Raw genomic sequence first — 23,223 nt, 5'->3', positions numbered from 1 at the left:
AAATATGCATTATAATACATACAACTTTGTATATCTTATGATTGTTTTTAATAAAATAGAGGTAGAAGAATCATTTACATGATCATTATAAAATCAAATCAAAGACAACTGTTTTTTAGTAAGTTTAATAAAAATAAGACTATTATTATATTAATTTTAGATCGTGGCTCATTATGTTTTATACTATTGGATTTACATACAAATTCTTGATTTTATAATTGATCTTATGTGTACATGTATTAATTTGTAGTTTGAAATATGTTAGGTATTAGTGGCTTAGACACACCTAGAGGGGGGTTGAATATGTGTAGTGGTTATCAATCACCGCTTCTCGCACCAAAACCCAGTTTTGGAAACAGCCCAGTTAATCGATTAACCAGTGACCTTAATCGATTAACGCACAACAGAAACAGAATTATCAGAGCAGCTATTTGCACAATTATTTATCAACAGATAAGCAGAGATACAACGTATATCTTTATGCAAAATTAACAAGAATACAGCAAGGTCTAAGCATGCAAAATATCAGCTTCAAATTCGAATTTAAAAATAGTAAGAATTATAAAGGAGATTAAGAGAGAACAACTTGCACAGATGAATTTTTATCCTAGTTCATTTGCAGTCCATTGCAAACTACATCCAGACCTCTCCTTATGATCTTGGAAGATTTTCTTCTTCACTATATTGAATACAAGTATAATCACATGCTCCAATTCAATTTACAAGATTCAAGATGCTTCTTTCTTGAATTCCTAGAACCTCTAATCATTGGTTTGACTATCCCTATCGCCTGAGAAAACCTTTCTCGCGAACCAGCCCCAGCCAAGATTCTCGTTCTCAATTCAAGACCTCATAGCCTTGGTGAAGAATCACTCTATCTCAATGGTGGTAAGACACCAAGAGACTAATCCAATATACAAAAACCGATTACAAAAACAAGGTTTACCAAGCACTAAAATGCTCAAAATATAACTATGAAAAACCTCAAAGATTAACCCACTCTAAAGTCACTCAAGCCATCATGCATATGTGAGTTAATCAAAAACAGAAAATACAAAATATCTCTCTACGAATCTCTATCAAGAATGCATGAACATGTAAGAGAAGAATGGATGAGATTAAGCCGATGAAAACAGCATGCAATACACAATGAACAACTTCAACAAAGCATGTTAATCTCTCTTCCTCACACATGCATTTCTCTCTGAAAAATAAAAAGTAAATCACGAAAATATGCTTTCTAAACAATAGTATGCAATGCTATGCGTTTCTGCAATTTGCCTAAACTTAAACAAAACAGATTTTACCCTTCAAACCATTGCAATCAGTTAAGCAGTTAAAACAGAAAACAGTTATCACATAAAACAGACATGTTAATCGATTAACCAGTATAACGTGATTAAACATAAAACAGTTGTAACAAAAAAACATATATAACATAAAACAGTTGAGTTAATCGATTAAGTCACCACGTTAATCGATTAACCAGCATATTGAAAACATGATTAAAAAGGCAAACTACTCATATGTTATGTTTAACTCATATACATGTTTTAGCAATTATATTATGCCTAATATGCACATATAACAAGTAAGATTAATACAGGAACATACAATAAACTAGATGATATGTCTCATGAATATGATATGACAATTATAATGGCTTGTGAGACTTGCATCTAGGTTTACCTCACCTATACTCACTCACTAAGGCACACATCCCAAACTACTTAGAATTATGACTCTATTGATATAACTAGTTTAGATATGATCAATGAATTTTAGACATGTTGATTGTTGAGCCATCTTCAAGCTTTAATTAACTCCTTGTCTTCATCAAAACATAGGCAAAAACATTGCTAGTACAATCTTTAACACTTTGCACTTTCAATATATACTAATAATGTTTCAAATCCTTGAGTATTAATTTTAATACTATTTTTATCTTATTTTGTTATACTAAAGGAGTTGATGAGCTATTAGGATTGAATAACGTTTCTAAGCTCTTTGAAAAAACACATTAGGATATAATTTGACGTATTTTTTTCCAGTAATATTAATTAAATTAATTAAAGATTCTCATATTTGATTTGTTATTTTTATATATTCCTAATAAAAAATACTTATATTTTCCGGTGAATATATCTACCATCGTAATCATTTAATTAAATAATATAATAGTAGTAATTAAATATTCCACAAATTTTCATCCATTATATTATTTAAGAATGAAATTATCAGTATCATATAATGATTAAGTGCATTCATAATGTTATTCCAATCACATATAAGAATATGGAATATTCATAATGTGCATTCAATAATTAAAATTCATATTTTATGTAATTAAGACAATTACTATCGTTATATACTTATATTATTTAAGTGAATTCATAATGCTATTCCAATGACATATAAGAATATACAATAAAAAGATGAGAATATTAGTCTAATCATTGTAACTTTCTTTAATATTTATAGATTATATATTTAACCTATATTGTTTAATCTAATATAAGAATATACTCACAATTGATTTCAATCAGTAGTCGTTTACTTTCGTAATGTTATTAATTGTTGAAAGATATACAGACAAAACGTTGATTTATTTTATTACTCTATTACAACCACTATATTTCCTATTTTTAAATATGATTGTTTTATAATCTTGTTATTTTTATATATTCGTAATAAAAAAGTCTTATATTTTCCCATGAATATATCTATCATTATTATCCAATAATTAGATAATATAATGCTAGTAAGTAATCATCCAACAATAATTGCTAATAAATTATGTTAGTAACTAATATATATTTAAAAGCTGTTATAATTGAAAGTGCAAAGTGTTAAGGATAGCGCGAGCAATACTTTGTCTATGTTTTGATGAAGACAAAGTTCTATTAAAGCTTGAAGATGGCTCAATAATCAACATGCCTTATGCTCAGTTGGTCATTTCTAGACTAGGATATAATTAGAGTCACTATTCTAAGTAGTCTGGAATGTGTGTCGTAGTAAGTGAGTATAGGTGAGCTGAACCTATGTGCTAGTCTCTCAAGCCATCTTAATTGTCATATCATATCCATGAGACATATCATCTAGTTAATTGTATGTTCATGCATCTATCATACATGTTATATATATATATTAGGCATAATATAATTGCTAGAACATCTATATAAGTTGTGCATAACATATGAGACATTTACCTTTTGAACCATGTACTTTTAGTGTTTCTGTTACAACTCTTTTCTGTTTCATTCTGTTGCACTGGTTAATCGATTAACGGGTAGCCTTAATCGATTAACATGTCTGTTATTTGTTATAACTGATTTCTTTTTTAACAGTTTAACTATGTGCAACGAATCCAACTGCCAAAACTACTTGCTATAAATAGAGGCAACTTCCAGAAAACTGTAGCATTGCATTCTATTGTATAGGACTGATTTTAGAGAGCATATTTCATTATGTTTTACTATTTTTGCAAGAGAGTTGCATGTGTGAGAAGAGAGTTATCATGTTGAATTGATTTCTGATTTTTGCATATTGTTTTACATATTCATATGTTCATCATTATCTTGCTCACATGTTCATGCATTATTTGTAAAGATTGATAGAGAGATTCTTTTATTTCTATTTTTTATTAACTCACATGATTCTTGATGGCTTGAGTGATTAGTGAGTGGGTTAGTCTTAAGGTCTTTTCTTGTAATATTTCAAGCATTATTGTGCTTATAGTACCTTGTTTTTTTTAATCTGTTTTTTGTGTATTTCTGGATTGATCTCTTGGTGTCGAACCACCATAGAGATTGGGATTCTTCACCAAGACTAGGAGGTCTTGATTTGAAGACAAGAATCTTGGCTGGGGCTATTTCGTGAGAAAGATTTTCTTAGGCGAAAGGTAGAGTAAAACCAAGGGTTTAAGGGTCCTAGATTTCAAGAAAGAAGCGTCATATGTGCTTGTAATTGAATTGGTGTGTGAATTCATACTTTTACTCAATATTGTGAAGAATAAAATCTCTCTAGATCAGAAGGGGAGGTCTGAATGTAGTTTGCAGTGGACCACAAACGAACCAGGATAAAAATTCACTTGTGCATGCTTTTCTCTCCCTGAATCTTCTTGACGTTTCTTGTTGTTTCAAGTTGAATATGTAGCTGATATATATTTGTTTACTGCCATATGCTTATTAATAATGCTTAAAAATATCTGTTTTATCTCTATTCAATTGATTTTAAATAACTATGCAATCTGCCTCTCTAATCATTTTGTTATGTGCATGAGTTAATCGATTAAGACTAGGTGTTAATCGATTAACTGAGCTGTTTCCAGAAATTGGACTTTGGTGCAAGAAGCGGTGATCGATAACCGTTACACCTATTCAACCCCCCTTCTAGGTGTTCATAGGCTACTAATACCTAACAATAATGACTGATTATATTATTTCATCATTAGTTATAAATCGTACGTTATATTATTTAAGGATAGATTAATCATAATATTCTATTTATGATATTTCAAGAATACTCATAATGTGCATTCAATAATTAAAGTTCATATTTTGTGTAATTAAGACAATTACCATCGTTAAATTATTTAAGTACATTCATAATGCTATTTCAATCACATATAAGAATATAGAATATTCATATTGTGCATTCAATAATTCAATAATTAAAATTCATATTTTGCTAATCAAGATAATTATCGTTATATAATTTAAGTGCATTCATAATATTATTTGAATCACATATAAGAATATACAATGAAAACATCAGAATATTAGTCCAGTCATGGTGACTTCCTTTAATATTTATATATTATATATTTAATCTATAATTGTTTAATATAATATAATAATATACTCGCAATTGATTTTATCAGTAGTGTTATTTAATTTTGCAATGTTACTAAATGTTGAAAGCTATACCAACAAAATATTGGTATATTTTATTACTATATTATTACAACCATTATATTTCCTATTTTTAAATATGATTGTTTTTTATATCTTGTTATAAAAATAAAATCATATAATTGCTAATATAATGGCTAATAAATTATATCTCATCCGTTATATTATTTAAGGATAGATTCATGAGTATCATATAATGGCTAATAAATTATGTTGGTAACTAATATATATTAAAAAACTGTTATAATGACTAATTATAATATTTCTTTATTAGTTATAAGTTGTACGTTATATTATTTAAGGATGCAATCATCAGTGTCATAATTAACATTTATTAGAAATAATTCTGCAAATTTATATCCATAATGGGATTGCCTATATTCAAAACTGTTATAATGACTGATCATAATATTTCTTCATTAGTTATAAATCGTACGTTATATTATTTAAGGATGCAATCATGAGTGTCATAATCAATATTTATTAGAAATAATTAATTAAATTTATCTCCACAATGAAAATTGCCTAAAATTTGGAAATCATAAATAATTTTAACAAAATATAAACGAAAAAAATAAAGACATTATTCTTCTACAATCATATAGTAATTGCAACATCTAATCATTGTATTCGATGTGAGTTTTCTCTTATGCAAATGTTGAAACAATAACATGACCAATCCACGTTTTGTGTGAGAAAAATAAACACATTTTGGGAAAAAAGTTAACATACATAATGTGATAAGAATGAAGTTATTGTTATAGAAGGCAAAAAAACAGTTATTATGCAAAAAATAATATGATTTATAAATTATATCTAACAACAAAGAAAAAATTGAAATAGTATAAAAATAAAATCATACATGTGAGTTGGTTTGATTGTTGAAGATGATAGATTTGTTGAACAAAATTTGAAAATGTAAGAATAGTATAAATTATATCTATCAACAAAGAGAAAAAATTAAAATAGTATAAAATCATGTATGTGAGTGAGTTAAAAAGTTGAAGATGATAGATTTGTAGAATAAATTTTGAAAAAGTGTGTAGTTTGATTAGAGAGAATGTGAAGAAGTGAATAATGTTTGAATAAAAGTAGTAAAGCAAAGGATAATAGACTTAGATGATATTTGGAATTCTTATTTTATTTGACAATAATAACTTCTTTTTGCATACCTAACACAAATGAAAAGTGCTTATTTTAGTAATTCCGGCAACCCTTCAAATTGACAAAAAATATTAGGCAAAAAAACAATTATCATGCAAAAAAAATATATAATGAAGAAATTATACCTAACAACAAAGAAAAAATTGAAAGAGTATAAAAATAAAATCATACTTGTGAGTTGGTTTGAGAGTTGAAGATGATAGATTTGATGAACTAAATTTGAAAAGATAAGAAATAATATAAATTATATCTATCAACAAAGAAAAAATTAAAAGAGTATAAAATCATACATGTGAATGAGTTTGAGAGTTGAAAATGGTAGATTTGTTGAATAAAATTTGAAAATGTGAGAAATAGTGTGTAGTTTGATTAGAGAGAATGTGAAGAAGTGAAGAATGTTTCATTGAAAGTAGTAAAACAAATGATAATAGGCATATATGATATTCTGAGATTCTTATTTTATTTGATAATAATAACCTCCTTTTGCATACCTATCATAAATGAAGAGTATCTATTTTAGTAATTCTAGCATCCCTTTAGATCGACAAAAATAACATTTTCTTTATACATTTGTCACAAATATAGAGTATCTAACTTAGTAATTTCAATAACTTTTTCTTTTCTTATATAGATAGTAGATAGTTTGTACAATTGTGCTAGACTGGAGTTTTTTTAAGTATTGGATTAAAAATTTATGATAGTTAAGTAGTATAATCTATATTTATTCATTTAAAATGTAATAATAGGATATATTTGGAAGTTTCAAAAGAAATGTTTTGAGCATGCAAAGACAAAACTAGGGTGTAGTGCCTATGCATATATACACATGAAGATGTAGGAATCTAGTGCTACAAAATTTAAAAGATGACCAAGGACGTATATCATTTGTTTAATGCCTATATTCTACCTTTGGTCCTTCCATAGGACCATTGATCCTTCCATAGGACCATTGATCCTCTTTGGTACTTGACTGATTGATAAGCATGTGATTTGGCCTGGTTCCTATCAGTGTTTATTTTGACCGTTTTATAAGCGATTAAGTACACATTAAGACCTTGCACCATCAATATGGGTGGTATCTTCAGCATTTAAGTAATGTGACAGAATGTTTTTTATCAATGGGGCAAACATTTGAAGCTAATAAAAAAAAGGGTTGCTTGTGAGTTGTTTGTACAGGGAGAAAATGAGTAAAAAATGAAAAGTGAGGTAGATTATGAAGTTTATCTAAGAAACCTTTGCAAACTACAAGGTTGGAATAAAAAGTTAATTGAGTTGTTAGATAGTATTATATTATGAGGTGGGGAAAAATATTGATTTTAGATATGATGGCAAGTTAGGATTACCTAGTTAGGCGTGGACGGTAGTACGGTACATCTTCTGTATTATTTGCCTTTATGCATGTAGAATATATATGTATCGTTGATGTAAAGATTTATACATAGTTAGTATATAATCTATCATTTATTTATAATATTTTTTGAAGAATAAATAATGATAAAATATAAATAGTAAATAACACAACAATAACATACACTATCAACGTATATTTTTATCTCATCAACTAATAATGAAACAAAGAAGTGATATTTGTCTAAGACCTCATTGTTTTCCGCAAAAACCAATCATGTTTAAGTTGAGAAAATTAACATGATATAACTAGTATTTTTGAAGATAAAATGATATATCATCCTGCTAAATCTTTGCACTAATTATTTTATTCACAAGAAAATGATATATGTCACAAAGTGATTTTTTTATTTATTAATGATTAGTTTACAAGTAATATGTGTCATTTCGTTATAAATTTGAGGATTAGTAAGAAAATTTAGTAAAAAAAATATAACATTACTCATATTTTATATCTAAGACTTAATATTAGAAAAGAAGAAGACATAGTGTCACGTAAAACCAACATTTATTAGTTAATTAGTGTAGTTCTTATTCAAGTGAATGTCTTTCGTAAATTTAATCAAATTATAAAAACATTTTTTATGACAAGTTAGTTTGAGAAAATGAAATTGTTCGATTATTTTGAATTAGATTGTATCCTCATGTCTCACCACTCTATAACTAATTTCAAATAAATATAAATAAAAAATAATATACTTTAAATTACTTGTACAGCCCAAATAAAACAAATTATCCTAAAATTGATTTTTAGCTAACACATATTCCAACATAAAGTTGATTCCATTACACTCAACTATAACCATAATTGACTATATATAATAAATTATATATTTTTCAACGTTAATCCGGACAAGCTTTGTGAAGATTAGTTTGGTACCAAAAGCTTTTTCCTTAAACTTATGCATAAAATGAAATTTTAGAAAACTATCTAAGAATTTCTCAGATAGATAATCTTAACTTATATAGGAATATTTGGTGAATGCTTCAGGAACATAAAAATATAATAATGGAAAAGGAAAACGTTACTATCATATATGGAAGGGAAAAGAGTTTCCGTACACCTTGCAAAATATGATGTAACAGCAGAAATTGAAAAAAAAATAGTGTAGTGTGCAAACAGCTGAATAGTGCTATCATGTTTATTTCTCTTATGTCATTTTTGTCATATACTTTTCTCACTTGCTAAAATATAATGACTAATCAATAATCAAAACATTTTACTTTACTTTATATATAATAACTAATCTATCAATAGTTATAAAATAAGTTTGAAAAAAGTGTAGTGTACAAATAGTTGAATATTACATCATCCACAATTGATATTTAATTATTATTGACTTTTCAAAAAAAATAAATAAATAAATAGTGAAAGATCTTTTGATTGTAATTAAATTTTTATATTAATAGTACATAAATATACTTATAAAAAAAATGATGTTGGAAAAAGTAGTTGTGAGGAACATAATTTTCCTTTGACTATTCATTTTCTTATTGTTTTGTGTCCATGTGTAGACAGATAAGTATGTGTAGGCCACAAATTTTATGCACTGTGTGCATCTAAACCTTAATATCACCCATGCCCCAAAAGGGCACAACCCTGTTCACAAAAAAACAAGAGGTTTTGGTCAATAATGCACTCATCACAATAACATTCTGCTGTATATTAATCCAAATAAAATACATCCGCGTGAAGCAAATTCAACATTTTATACAAATGAAGTATATCTTGTTTGATGAGGAGTTTCTGCATATTTTTGTAGAAAATCAAACTTCATTCATATAATTGTTTATAATGTGTTCACCCTTAAGATAATATTCATATATGCATATTTAACTGCCACTCTGCCACCTTTCAATTTCTCATAGCAAAAGCTAGCTACATGTCGTTCTATAAAAGCTCATGGAAGCTATGGGCCATGCAGAGTGGAAGGAATAATTGAAATTCTTATCTAACTTTTTTGGATTATTCAATTTTATTTTATATCCCTTAATTCTTATCCTATACGTATTAAAGTACTTATAGATTGCAACTATTAAATTAATGTTTTATATCCTATGATTGTTTCACAAATGGAAACGTCTTCAGTGGTTTAAGGATATATACTATAGGATTCGATTATTATGCTATTTAGTTTGGTGGGATATCTTCTTACTATAAACTTGCATATAACAAACACTCTTTTGGGTGTAGGCACTTATGTATCCTTGGAAAAACTATTACTTTTTCTTCAATGAGAAGGAAAACTAAATTATCAAAACCAAGAAAACTAGCAATGACTAAATTATTCTTGGTCAGTTTTTATCAGCCCCTAATTAACTAATGCAAATTAAATCACTATAAAATGATTTTGAAGCGAGGTTTTAAATTTGAATCGATGATGTAACCACAACTATGATTGTGACCATAACTACAATTTAAAATCCGGAATATACAAAGTATAATAGAGATAGAAGTATCTTCCATAAGAATTCCAACACATATTGACCTTTGAGAGATTTTAAGCCTGGAAAGTTCTTCAATTGTACTTCACCACTATCCAACTTTCTATTGTTTCCCTTTTTCTTTTACCAACTTTAATTGTACTTCACCCTTATCAGATTAGTTTTACAATGCAAAGAAAAGTTCTATAGTGGGGAATCACCTAATAAGTTTATATTGTTAAAATGTAGTAACATAACCACTTCCATACAAAAAAAATTTAAGGACAAGACCCTGAAGGAATAAGACATGCATAAAACACTAAATCTTGCACTTGCATTTTGCTGCCTAATTACATCTTAGAATTACCAAAACGTTTAAGATGTAGTCTTTTCAGCTATATATTTTCATTATCATGCATATCATGCAAGTGGGCCATAATAAGGAGAGACAGATTATCAAAATAAGTAAACAACTATACTATTATCAAGAGCATGCACATTAAAAAGATTCTGCTACTTTTTCCTTCAACACGATAAGATTAATAAGGTACTTTAGGCAAATATAAGGGAAGCATAAGAACTTTAAGTACTATTTTAGAGATGAAAACCTATATGGCAGATCCTGATATGTTGTGAACTCCAGCAAGGTGTTCAGTAAACTTGAAGTGATGAAGACCCTTAGGAATTGTGATGGTTAATGCAGAGTTCTTGAGACATCTGTAACACCATAAACTGGTTCTAATAAGTGCCACTAGACTCATGCACATAGTGCTATTCAGTTCCCATCCAATAAATTTGTTGGAAGCTTAAAATAAAGGATCAAGATTTAAAGTGATATAGAAAGGAAAAGCATACTGAAAGCAAGTCATATTATTATATGGTTAGTGGATTCAAAATAGGTATCATGTGAATTTCTTTAAGTTGTTGTTTTAACCCGATTAAGGCTTAGTTGTTGTTTTTCATTTAATTAGAATTTGCCATCATAATTTAAGAGCTCATTGGTTTTCTGATAGGACTTTGTTAATGCAGAACAAAATGTTTCTAGAAGAAGCTAGCTAAACTGTAAAATAGAAAGGCAATAAACATGGTCATGATCATGTTCACATTGAGTGTATACATAAAAGTGGTTGGTCACATTGGAATAGACTATACCCCTATAAATTCAGTGGTTTAAATCTTGTGGTCATAATTTTAAGAGAGTTTTACATGTTTATGGTCTTGACCAGAGAGTTAGTCTCACAATTTAATGTATGATATTCGGTTAAATATAAAATAAGAGTAATTGTTGTTAACAGTGTAAGTTTTTTTATACCGGATATAATTTATAATTTAATTATTGAAAGTTTTTGACTTTTAATAAAAATCATACATATAAACATTATAAAAAAAACTTCACACCATCATGACAGAACACCTTTTCTCAACACCAAAAAAGTACACACTTGAGTGTCTGCATAATGTGTTGCTTGCTCTGATTAATATAAGGTTTCTATAATGTGATGGCTTGAATTTAGGTACTGCTTAAGCAAAATTTCTCCCATGTAGGTCCCTCCAATCCATATGTGTCAGTGGCACATGAGTCATCAAAATTGTAGTAGTAATGATATAATCAAATATCAATTCTATCACCTTTTAAACTGGTCTTCATTGCGTCATGTATCATAAGGAATTATTGGCTATGTAAGAGTTTTCAATTTTCAAAATTGCTTCTAAAATTGGGTAGAGACCTCAAGATAAACTCTCCTGAAATTGACTTTTGACTATTCTTTATGTTGCTCTTTAACTTATCTTTGTCATAAATTATTTAAATCATAATTATAATTGAAGCATCATCCTCAAACTGTATCATCATTTTTTCTCTTTTATTATCTCCTGCCAATAGTTTTTAAATCATAAATTTCCATTGACAGCCATAGGTAACAAAATATACAGTATTACTCATAGCCACATAAATATAACCAAAATACTTTATGGCAAGGACTAAACATATCCACATATATCATAAAAAAGTGGTATTTCCATATTATCTTACACGCTTACTTACATTAAAACAAGATTTTTGTTATTTCTCATCAACTTCTAAATATCTTATCTGAAATCTTAATTTTTCCTTTCTTTATATACATATATGATATATAGTGATAGTCTCATATACTAGCTGAGCCGACTTATATACACACATTATTATGAGAAGAAATACATACTAATTATTGTTGAACTTCTTCTGCACATGTAAGCCCTGGCACTATGACTCTTAGCTGAAACTGGCCCACTTTTCTGCCCTCATCTTCCTATAAATTCCAACCACTTCTCACACTACCTTCCTCAGTTACCCTATCATTTAAGCCTCTAACCATATAACTTAAACACAACCCTTCAAGTATCATACTATAGATTCCAGCCATGGTTCCAAGTGAAATGAGAGGAACCCATTATCTAGCACCTGAAAATCAAAACCCATTCCTAGTTCCAACCACCAACTTTTCCTTGATGCAGAGTGAAATCCCAAACTTCCATCTTAATAGTCTCTTAAACAACTTGCCAAACTACCATTACCCTTCTTTAGGCCATGCCCATGAACTTGTCCCTCTTTCATACCTTAGCAGCAACTCAACAACTTCTGATGAAGCTGATGAACTTAATCTAAACATCATTGATGAAAGGAAACAACGACGAATGATATCGAATCGAGAATCCGCTCGCAGATCAAGGATGAGGAAGCAAAAACACTTGGATGAACTATGGTCACAGGTGGTTAGACTCAGAACTGAGAATCACAAACTTGTTGATAAACTCAACCATGTTTCTGAGTCACATGATAAGGTTCTTCAAGAGAATGTACTATTGAAGGAACAAACTTCTGATCTTCGCCAAATGATATCAGACATGCAAATTGGAAACTCTTTTGCTTCCACATTCAGAGATTTTGATGAGGTTCCAATTCATGCATCTCAACTCAAAGCTGAATCTTCAAACCAATCAAACACTTCTTTGGATTTGATTAACTAAATGAGGCTATTTTCTATTACATAAGACATTACTCTATGTCCATTTTGGAGCTGTATGAGTATAGAACCATATGTATTATTAAATAACAGCTCTTGAACTTTTTTTCTTGGTTTCAATATAATATCATCAAATTTACGTTTATGTTCATAGTACCGAATGAATAGGTAGTTAGATTTGTTAACATCTCGCCGCGTAATTAACATGTGAAGCAGTGTACTAGTACCTAACCTGAAAATGATACCATATATCAATACCAATCATAAATTAACAAATGAAACTTTGTCTATATCATTTTAACAGTAAAAACATGTTATTAATATTGTACTGGTCATTCATTAAATTGATTAAGATACTGATACAATGGTATATCACTTAAAAGATAAGTAAGGAGCACATTTTACAATACTTTTGTCTTTTGTATGACCAAAGAGATAAGTAAGGAATGAGTTATGCAAGCGAAAAAGTAAAACAAGGGATCATAAATCTGAAAGAACATCCACAAGGGTGTGTCCATTAATGTACAGAGTTATACAGGAACAATGAGACAAATTCTGGTGGAGGGTGGTAGTGGATCATCATCATCATACATATTATTACCACAATGAGCATATAACATATAATCAAAAAGGGTATCCACTAATACGTAACAAAAGTAACTATTCATAGGTTTTTTTCCCATAAGGGCATGATCAAGTCCTACATGGTACCCCATCATTCAGACTTGTCACTAACAATAATGTGGATTATGTAATAAAGTGGAGCCTATGTTTCAGGTGTGTTGCTTAAATTAATAAATACTATATTTCACAAAAGGGACAAAGAAGTGTATTATCTATCCAGTTTTGAATCCCTTTACCAAATTGTCAAATATAAGGTTTTATTATATCCTCAGGATAATCAAAAGGTCAAAAAGTTCGATTCTTGGGAGCGGCACTTGTTGAGAGGTGCAATTACACATTTCAAAAGATTACGCAAAAGGTGATATGATATTTTCAGTAGTACAAAAAAAGTTATGTCTCTATTTTTCTATTGAAGGTGTATGATCTAAACATTCACTAACACATAAGAGACAGTCTCTGAAGAAGGTTGGAGATTTGTTTATGTTAAAGTTTGGGCAAATTAAACCAGACAAGGGATAAACATGAGTTAACTTTGGGTGGAAGAGGCGTGTGGCATTAGCATGATTGGATTGGATTGTTGACAAGCGAATCTTGATAGCATTAATGCAAATCTTATAAGCTTTTTGAAAATTTGTAAAATTAGGCCAAGTTGTTGTTGTGCTAGCTTTGATAATCTTCAAGGAGAGAGTCAAACAAAACCCAGAACCTTTCTCTTAAGAACAAATTATCAATAATAATGTGAATAGTTCAGTAGACCAAGAAGGTGGATGGCATCAAAGAACTCCTAGACAATGAAGAACAAAACGTAACTCTCTTTCATACATCTAACTTGTTCATCATCGTGTTTAACATATAACTAACTTCTTATTTGAAATGTGTATTACAAAGTATTGGTTTCATGTTGTGCCCTTTTTGTTTTTAGTTGAAGATATGGAAATCTTATATGGAAATAATGTAAAAGATATTTCTAAAATATCTGAATTCACATAACGAGTATATAGATATTTTGGTGGTTGTACGCAATCACAAGGAATCAAACCAGGAACCTCTTCTATGCCAAGCAATGCCACTGCCGCTAGGCTATGATACTTCCTTAACATAAAACTGAATCGTCAGTTTATATACCCATTTCGTGAATAAGTGCAAAGTCCTAAATGTGTTTCTCTTCACTAAGTGATGTGAATATTTCTATAAATAAAAGACATTTCAAGGCATAAAGGAACACACAAATTTTGATCTCTTAGAAATTATCCTCCATTTCTCTAATGCATGAGAGAAGTGTAGGAACCATAAATTTTGTAAACTATACGCTTCGTGTGTTTCTGCAAAACACATTAACGTTTTCCAAAGTATCCTGAAGGGGATTCGCGGTTCATCTCATTTGCATTTAACATACTTAAATTGGTGGGGACGAATCAAACCTAAAGGTCAGTGTAGTAACACATGCTTTGAAAGTTTTTACGTGCATATTCATCAACCATTTCTTTGTTCAAGTGTTAGAGTATCTTCCCATCAAACAAGTTTTCTCACAAATATCATCTGCATAATGGAGCAGAGATCTTCAGAACTGCCTTCAGCTATCCTGCTAGATTGATATCAAATAATGCTGATGTCAATGGCAACTTTGTCATATACAAGGTCCTACGTATGTTTTGAAACTCTTTCCTATAAGAGATTCATTACTAATGAGATTTTTAGATCTTCTATCATGTTTAGTTAATTCATCTCATAACAGATATATTGAATTAAACTACTGTGACCCTTATGTCATGCAGGTCTAATCAGATGATAACATAAATTTTGGATACAATGCTTCCAGTGACTGCTATGAGGATTTTGATGAAGGCTGGGATAATGGATCAAACATGTTATGGTCATTTCAATGTCTTTTTTATAGAAGATGATAGACAGAAAATAAATAAGTAAAATTTCCAATAATAGTTATTAGTTATAAGATGTAACTTACTGTTATCATATTGCAAAATATCACAAAGCACTATGCCTAAATAAAGCTCTGATGCTAATGATTTGCTCTAGCCAATATATTTTAGAAAAAGTTACAGATATTTTTTCAATGCTACTAAAATGATTCATTCACATTTTAATATAAATGTATCATATAGCCTACAAAAAAATGTCACAATAGATATGACAATGGCTTGGCAAAATCAATTAGAATAAAAACTTCTGTCTAACAATCTTACTCACAACTTTTACACCTACAAAAATAAAACGGTAAAAGTTCAATGTGCTGACTTTTTTTTCAGTAAATAATCTAACATATTATAATCACACAGTTTATAACTATAATCTAAAAACAAACACATACTTTCATTAAGTACCAGGAACTTCTCCATTGCCCACAATACATTATTTTCATACGACCTAAGTTAAGAACTAGTTTATTATGCTCTATGATAGCAATTCTGATGGTTCTAAAACATTTTATAGGAAGGGCGTGAGCTTGGAGTATAAGAAAATTTGTTAATGATATAGAACGAGGCAATATGCTCAGTATGTCCTCTGTCAAAAATGCTGAGAAGCTTCACCTACTTATTTTCATTTGGTTCATTAGCAACCAAAAACCAACTACATATTGTTTACTCACTACAAAAATGTTTTTCTAGGCCAATAAATTGAGCAAGAAGATACAAGACTAATAAACACAAACTTTGACTTGTATCAGTTTCAACTTATCTATTTTCTCATTTTACATTCCATGGTGGCAGTATAACAAAATGAGCAAACCAAAGAAAATGAATCTGTCTAGACTTCTGAAGCATCTCTCCGAAATAAACTTGTTACCAGTCAGCATAATAAGCAATTAGTTTGGGATGAATGCAGTGATGGAGATGACCGCAACTTTCTTGTCACCAATGGCGGCCATGGCACCAAAACTAGGATTCGTTCCTTTCCTGCAAAAGGCAAGATAATGTTTAATAAAAGAATAACATCCTAGTTAGGATAAGATGCAATCAGGAACCATATTGAACCCACATCTTAATTGTCCATGCTAACCCTGACATATTCACAAAAGCCTAACATATCTTAATCCTCCACAAATTTTAAATCAAATTCTTTGTCATTTACACATAAATTTTGTTCTCTTTCAACACAGCTTAACAAATAAAAACTACAAGGACAAGATTTGACAGGTTTTTTGTCAATGCTGCGAACATATGTTAGTAACTTAAATTAAGCAAATGGTTAATGGGGTTGAGTCAGATATGCAGCTTTTTACCTTTACTTTCGAGCAATCATTTCAACGATTTAGATTTTCCTTTCAACTTTTGCTTAGAAGTTTTATGCTGCGGTTCTTGTGCCTCCAAAAGTACTTCACTAAGCATTTGTAACCATAACTCTTCAAAGTGCTTATGAAAACTCTGCTGAAACCAATCCAAAACTTCTGAAAATAGCTCCTTTGGGTTATCCTTCCACACCATTCTTAACATGGCAGAACTATCAATACGCCTGGTCCTTAGCTTGCTAAAAAGATTTCCCACCCTTCTTTGACCAAATGCTTCTCTCTTCAAAATACTTTCAGGCAGGGCTGACATGTATTTCCGAACAGACTTTAAACACGGACACACCTGGCCTTCAAGCAAAGCATAGGCAAACACTTGCACCCGAAAATCATCATTGCTAACGGGCGATGAATGTTTTGGAAGCTCCCAACAGAAACGCCCAAAGGTTGGTATAACCCAACATTTCACTTGGTCGGTCTGGGCATCATAGAAAGGTCTTGGATCCGTCAAGGGTGGAGAGAAGATGCATGAAGACTTGGCATGCTCAACAAGCCAAGCTGGCTCCACACTTGTTACTCCATGCATGTATGCCCTCGTGGCACTTGCTATCCCTTCTTTGTCTGGTCTTTTTATCTCTAATAGTTCATTATAAACCAAAAACTCAGGAAGTACGATGGAAACTGATGACCAACGATGGACATAAACACTTTCTTCAACCATGCATGATTGATACCTAAGAGCACGAGAACTTCTCTCTTCAGCAGAGGCCCTAGAAGAAGCTGCAACACGTTTGGCAACCCTATCTGCCCAGCCAGCACATATAGATTGACAGATAAGCCTTTCCTCAACCACAGAAAGAGGATATTGTTTAGAGGAAACCCGCCAAGCCTGTTCTACATCTTCTAGAGTCCCATGAGTCCATGAGTACTCTTCGAAACCACCTTTACTACTCTGATAAAAGACCAATTTAAGTAGCTGTTGTCTAAGTTTGGACATTTCATCCATGGTTTTGAAGTGCAATGCATTGTCATCACAGAACTCAGCTGACTTCTGGGAATGTTCAAAACACTGCAAAGCATAAGCTATGCTTAGGGCATCACTAGTGACAACTCGGAATTTTTCACGTGCAACTTTAGCAGTTTCTTTTAATTTCTTTCTCTTCGACTTTTCTTTTTTGTCGAAGTCTTTCTCACTGTCTCCCATGCCAGATTTCTCATGCGTCTCTGAATCTCTACTGCCATCACTTCCTTCATATTGCATTATAAAAGGATTTGACAAGCTCAATGCTGCAGCAGCTGCAACGGCATATGCCAAAAGCAGATTTGGATTACATTTATGTAAGTGTCTTGTGTTTTTAATAACAGTGAGGAGCATTCTAGAGTGGCGAGGACTCATGGGAAAAACCGCCATGGCTTTTCCCAAAAGTGTAAGTTCATCCTTGCTATCAAGTGCATCTAGAGCTTTCAAACAATTCTCGGCTTCAAGCAGAGAAGCAGCCTTAAGAGAAGTAGGAAACGGGAAGTTCGCAACCTGTATGAGAAGTAAAAGTAATGAGTACAGAAAAGATCTAAAACTAAAAAGGAAAACAAAATATAATCCAGTTTCACCAGGAACTGAATAAATCACATCACCAAAAACAGAGAAGTTAAATAAATTATGTGGTATAGAACATAATTGACAACTCAGGAGCAAAGGACAGTAAAAGCAGCATTTAATGCCTTAGAACAAAATTGCAACAGTCTAATTACAATCTTGCTAGTGATATCTGTATTGGAAATCATGTTAGCTTGAAAAGGATCCCATTCCATCAGTCAGTCCAAGATAAAATACCCAGGCAATTAGAACGGAAAAGTACATGATAATCATGAACAGTTCTCTGCCTCTGAACTATAGCACCCAATATAAACAAGCAGACGGAATGAAAACTCAAGAAAAGGGAAAACATAAACATACCTTCTTAATATGCATGGATTTTAAGAGAAGGACAACACCATGAACAGGTACTTTCTCAACTTCAGCAGGAGAGTACTCGGGAAATTCATTATTAAAGGCAGCAGAAGAATAGAGACGATAACAATGTCCTGGTCCGGTTCTTCCAGCTCTGCCTGCACGTTGAGCAGCAGATGCCTTACTTATCCATTGTATTTCATATGTTTCCATGCCATTAGAGGAGTCATAGTTTTTTACTTTTTCCCTTCCAGTATCAACCACATACTTTATCCCTGGGATTGTTAATGATGTTTCAGCAACATTTGTAGCAACGACAATAAGCCGCTCTCCCTCCTTGACTTCTTCAAATACACGAAGTTGGGATGCTGCAGGCAGCATGGCATAAAGAGGTAGAACGAAGAGCGCGCCTGGAGAAGTATTGCTATTTTCTCTAGCTCTCTTCTCCCCGGTAACTTTTGATTGGTCTAACCCACCTTCTGTGTTCACAGAAAGAGTCTGCTCCACATTCAAGGAGCTTAATGGAGCTTGCCCAGACAAATTTTCAAAAGCTGCCTTCAGTGAAGCAAGGTTTGCTTCCTGTCCTAGGACATCCACGATATTACTCTTGTTTTCTGAATGCTCATCATCATCATTGAATTCCAGTTCACTCTCTGTTTCTGAATTATAAGAAAAGTCAGACTCATTCTCATCTATATCACCCTCATCTTCCTCATAACCACTAAACCTATCAGTTTGCTGAATGGCTGAACTTTCAGGAATCTCAAACGCTTCATTGATCTCGTTAATACTTATTCCCCCAACAGTGTTTGTTTCCTGGACCATAGTGCCAGAATTATTTTCCACAGGCCCTTTAACATTTCTCATGATGAACTCCTTTGAAGCTTTGCGTAGCTTCCTGCACAATTCCTCTACTTCTCTTTGACCAGTGAGAAAGACAAGTATGCCCCCTGGTGGCAATTTCTTGTGAATTGCTAAGACCTTCTTATAAGCTTCCCCAATATAATCTGTTTTCTCTGTTCTCTTTGAGAAGTACACTGACACTGGAAATTGCCTCGTAGGAACTTCTATCACAGGTGGAGAAGTATGGAATAACCTTCCAGCAGTGAAGTCTTGTACTCGCAAGGTGGCACTCATCAGCACAAGTTTTAATGGGAAGACCATTTCTTCAGGACTTATACTATGCCCTGAAAGTATCATCTTTTGTTGTTCATTATAAATCTGCAATAATAGCAACATAAAAGAGCATCTGGATAAGAATGTCACTGGCAAGATTAACATAAAAAAATAAATTTCATTTGTAAACATTTCTAAAAATATGATAAATCATTCTCATATTCACCTTTAGGCGAGTTTTAATTACACGTGAGAGCATCCCGATCAGAATATCTGTGTTCAAGCTTCTCTCATGAGCCTCATCAAGAATTATCACAGAATAACGCCTCAATAAAATATCATTCTGCAACAGGAGATATTCAATTAAACAGCTTAACTACATTCAACTCTGTTACTCATCATGCTTTAGTGTAACTAATTAAAGTATGCACAATCACATTAGAGCATCATATCCATGGAATCACTGTAAAACAATAATAAGCAATAGCAAGAATGCAAGTTGCAGCATTGATAGCAATTATGCTTTCATTACTAATAATAACAACCTTGGTATGAACAAATGAAAGAGGAAAATATATAATCAATCAATTTTCACTTCCAGCCTAAACTATTATGAATATACAGAATCCTATAAATGGTCGTAATTCACACATAGATAATAATGTTCTCAAGTATTTCACCAAAAAATACATGTTCCCAAGCAAATGATTCCTCAGAATGAATGATTACGACATTCAACAATGAACAACAAATTCAAAAGATTCTATCATGTATTAAGCTTTAACGAACAATGAATTCTAACATTAACATTAACATGTTTCTAAGTTCTAATGGACTTGTCTGCATTTTTTAACCAGAAACTGAACAAATGTCTTCACAATTTTTTCATTTGTTACACAACTATGAACTTGATGGTTGATAGAGCTTCTAAAGTGAACAAATGAGAAAAAAATAGTGATGTAAAAACATAACAACCTGAACTTCTCGTAGCAAAATTCCATCAGTCATAAACTTGATAGAACAATTATCTCCAATCCTTTTGTCATATCTAACTTGAAAGCCAACCTGCTTCCCTAGACGAAGACCAAGCTCATATGCCACACGTTTTGCTGTGGCAAGAACAGCCACTCGACGTGGTTGAGTAACACCAATAATACCACTGTGAACATGGGACTTACTTGAACCATAACCAGCTTCATAAAGAAACTGATAAATTTGGAGGGAAAAACATAAACAAAAGGTAAGCTAGGTTTGAATCATAAAAGATATCTTCACACTCAAGCATCAGACATACTCACCTGAGGAACTTGAGTTGTTTTGCCACATCCAGTTTCTCCACATATGATAACATTAGAATGGTCATTTATAGCTTCCATTATCTCTTGCTCCATCATGACAATAGGGAGATCCTTTCTTTTCTCTTCAACCTCAGTTGGTCTGTATACATGTACAATTGTAGGGGTAGTTGAAGGCCTCTGTGCAGAAAGATCTGTGAGTCCTTTGAGATTAGAATTAGGGTTCTTATCTGTCGTGTCCTGTCCCATGTTAAAAAAATGCCAAAAAACATTGAAGTAACTTACGGATAGACAAAAAGGAGACCTCATAAATGAGGCCCAATACTTAACAGAAACATATATGACATTGATTACCATTACATATATATAGGCATACAGCGTTGCTTGTAAAAGATGATTCCTTCCAATATTAAATAACTAACAAAATAATACTTGAGAGGATTAAAACAAGTGTATTAAAAAATTTGTAAACAATAAAAAGACAAATAAAAACATGGTTTCATAAGCGTGCCAAATATGCCAATACACCCAATTGTCCAAACATCGAAGGAATAAAATATTGCATCATGATTATATACAGCTACAAACCATCTGAATAGGAAGCAAACCTTTGACTCGGTTCTTTTTATCCCATCATTAGAACAAAAGATGGGAGAAGAACTTTTGATTTCATCTGGTCGCTTCTCAATGGAATCATTAGGTTGAGGTTCAGTAACAGATTTATGATTTACATCTTCATGGCCACAAACTGGTTCTTGAGAGGACTCCAATGGAACAGATGTATTTAATAGTTTTCTTTCTGCTCTAATTGGTTGAACTATGTCATTTTCCTCAGGTTCGTGTGCCAAATGAATCTCTTCTGCCTCAGATTCAATTGTACACGGAAAATCTGCATCCTGAGGTTGCTCATCATCATCATCATGTGGAACCTCCAATCCTTGTTTTAATAATTGTACATCCCTCAGACGCTTTTCCCTCAGAGTCTCAGCCTAAGTAATGCAGTGACATCAGTAAACAAACAGTTCCGAGACTTAAAAAGTTTCAAAAAACTATCGCTGTATCAACAATACAAACCCGATTGATATCGCATGAAGACTGCAAAAGAGAATATGCAAACTCTGGAAGTGTGTTTTCACTGCAAAAAATGATCCAGATATTATTCAACAACTTAGTGCTTCCCACAAACAATAGTATTAAAGCAGAAACCATAACTTGATAGTAATTCATTCACATACTTTAGAGTCTTAATGCTTTTTTCCAGCAAAAGTTGTTTCTCCTTATCACTCTGCATTTATGAAGGTAACCAAACATCGTGAGACTCAAAACAGAAAATGGAAAAGAGTGAAAATCATTCCCCCTTTTCTATCCACCACACAAACCTCTAACTTCTTCAGCTTCCTTTTCTGAGGTTTGCTCAACTTCTGTTTCTTATTTGATTGAACTTTTCCACGTGCCTAATAAGAAAGCGAAAAAACATTGATCACTCAAACTGTGTAACATACAAATCGAATACATAATAATAACAATAACAATAAACATTCTACATTGCCCATACCTGTTCCATCCCTTTCCTTTTCTTCGCCTTCTTAGCTGGCATAATTAATGCATTACTCCCACCATCTCCCAAACTACCCAAAATTAAAAATTCAGAGGATTAACCAAACATGAACCATAGTTTTATAAATTAAGAAAAAAGAAAACTGTTCCCTTGTTTTGCAATTTCACCTGAATGAATCGGTCTGAGAATTGAATTCAATGTGGCCACTGCGACTTTCGAAGGTATCCATTATGCACTGCGCTAACACAGAAAAACAACACACAGCTTCAGATAGAGAAGAAGAATCACACACATATGCACAGGTTAAAGTATTGAAGAGGAGGATTTGCACCGTTTCAACGCTGCAACCACGGGAGAGAATAAGTGATGCTGCAGTTGGATTAACTTATTCTTTTAAATATTTGAAAATGAAAAAAAGAGAAAGGAGGGAAATAGTGAAAATAGCTAACACTTGAGAAGAAGAAGATTGAGTTGGTTGGTGTGTGTGTTAGTAGGGAGGGAAGGAGCGGCTGCTTGTTTGCTTCG

At 31.7% G+C, this 23,223-nt stretch overlaps 2 protein-coding genes across 5 annotated transcripts; one reads left to right on the top strand and one right to left on the bottom strand.

Annotated features, from left to right (window-relative positions):
* Nucleotides 12,174-13,030, top strand: LOC109359531 (basic leucine zipper 43-like). Its single transcript, XM_019604233.1, has one exon. The coding sequence runs from the start codon at nt 12,312-12,314 to the stop codon at nt 12,915-12,917; it is 606 nt and encodes a 201-aa protein (XP_019459778.1). The 5' UTR covers nt 12,174-12,311; the 3' UTR covers nt 12,918-13,030.
* On the bottom strand, nt 16,026-23,223 carry LOC109360564 (ATP-dependent RNA helicase DEAH13). 4 transcript variants are annotated; one of them, XM_019605541.1, is made up of 12 exons: nt 22,866-22,927; nt 22,696-22,768; nt 22,520-22,594; nt 22,376-22,425; nt 22,215-22,275; nt 21,749-22,129; nt 21,144-21,380; nt 20,821-21,051; nt 20,072-20,188; nt 18,736-19,950; nt 16,779-18,312; nt 16,026-16,452 (listed from the first exon to the last, which is right to left on the bottom strand). In XM_019605541.1, the coding sequence occupies exons 1-11, from the start codon at nt 22,925-22,927 to the stop codon at nt 16,795-16,797; spliced, it is 4,020 nt and encodes a 1,339-aa protein (XP_019461086.1). In that variant the 3' UTR covers nt 16,026-16,452; nt 16,779-16,794. The 4 variants fall into 4 exon arrangements, with proteins under 4 accessions (XP_019461086.1, XP_019461089.1, XP_019461088.1 ...); XM_019605544.1 differs by lacking the exon at nt 16,026-16,452 and adding an exon at nt 23,148-23,223 and having other exon boundaries at nt 16,795-18,312; nt 22,866-22,933; XM_019605543.1 differs by lacking the exon at nt 16,026-16,452 and adding an exon at nt 23,030-23,098 and having other exon boundaries at nt 16,795-18,312; nt 22,866-22,933.

Source organism: Lupinus angustifolius, chromosome LG11 (assembly GCF_001865875.1).
Source record: "Lupinus angustifolius cultivar Tanjil chromosome LG11, LupAngTanjil_v1.0, whole genome shotgun sequence".
Classification (NCBI taxonomy): Eukaryota; Viridiplantae; Streptophyta; class Magnoliopsida; order Fabales; family Fabaceae; genus Lupinus; species Lupinus angustifolius.
Note: the sequence above shows the minus strand (reverse complement) of the source record. Positions and strands in the feature narration are given on the sequence as shown.

Coding starts and splice junctions, on each gene's coding strand:
- LOC109359531 (XM_019604233.1), top strand. CDS start 12,312: ATGGTTCCAAGTGAAATGAGAGGAACCCATTATCTAGCACCTGAAAAT.
- LOC109360564 (XM_019605544.1), bottom strand. CDS start 22,927: ATGGATACCTTCGAAAGTCGCAGTGGCCACATTGAATTCAATTCTCAG. Junction 22,276..22,375: donor AAAAGCATTAAGACTCTAAA/GTATGTGAATGA, acceptor CATTTTTTGCAG/TGAAAACACACTTCCAGAGT. Junction 22,130..22,214: donor CTTCATGCGATATCAATCGG/GTTTGTATTGTT, acceptor TGCATTACTTAG/GCTGAGACTCTGAGGGAAAA.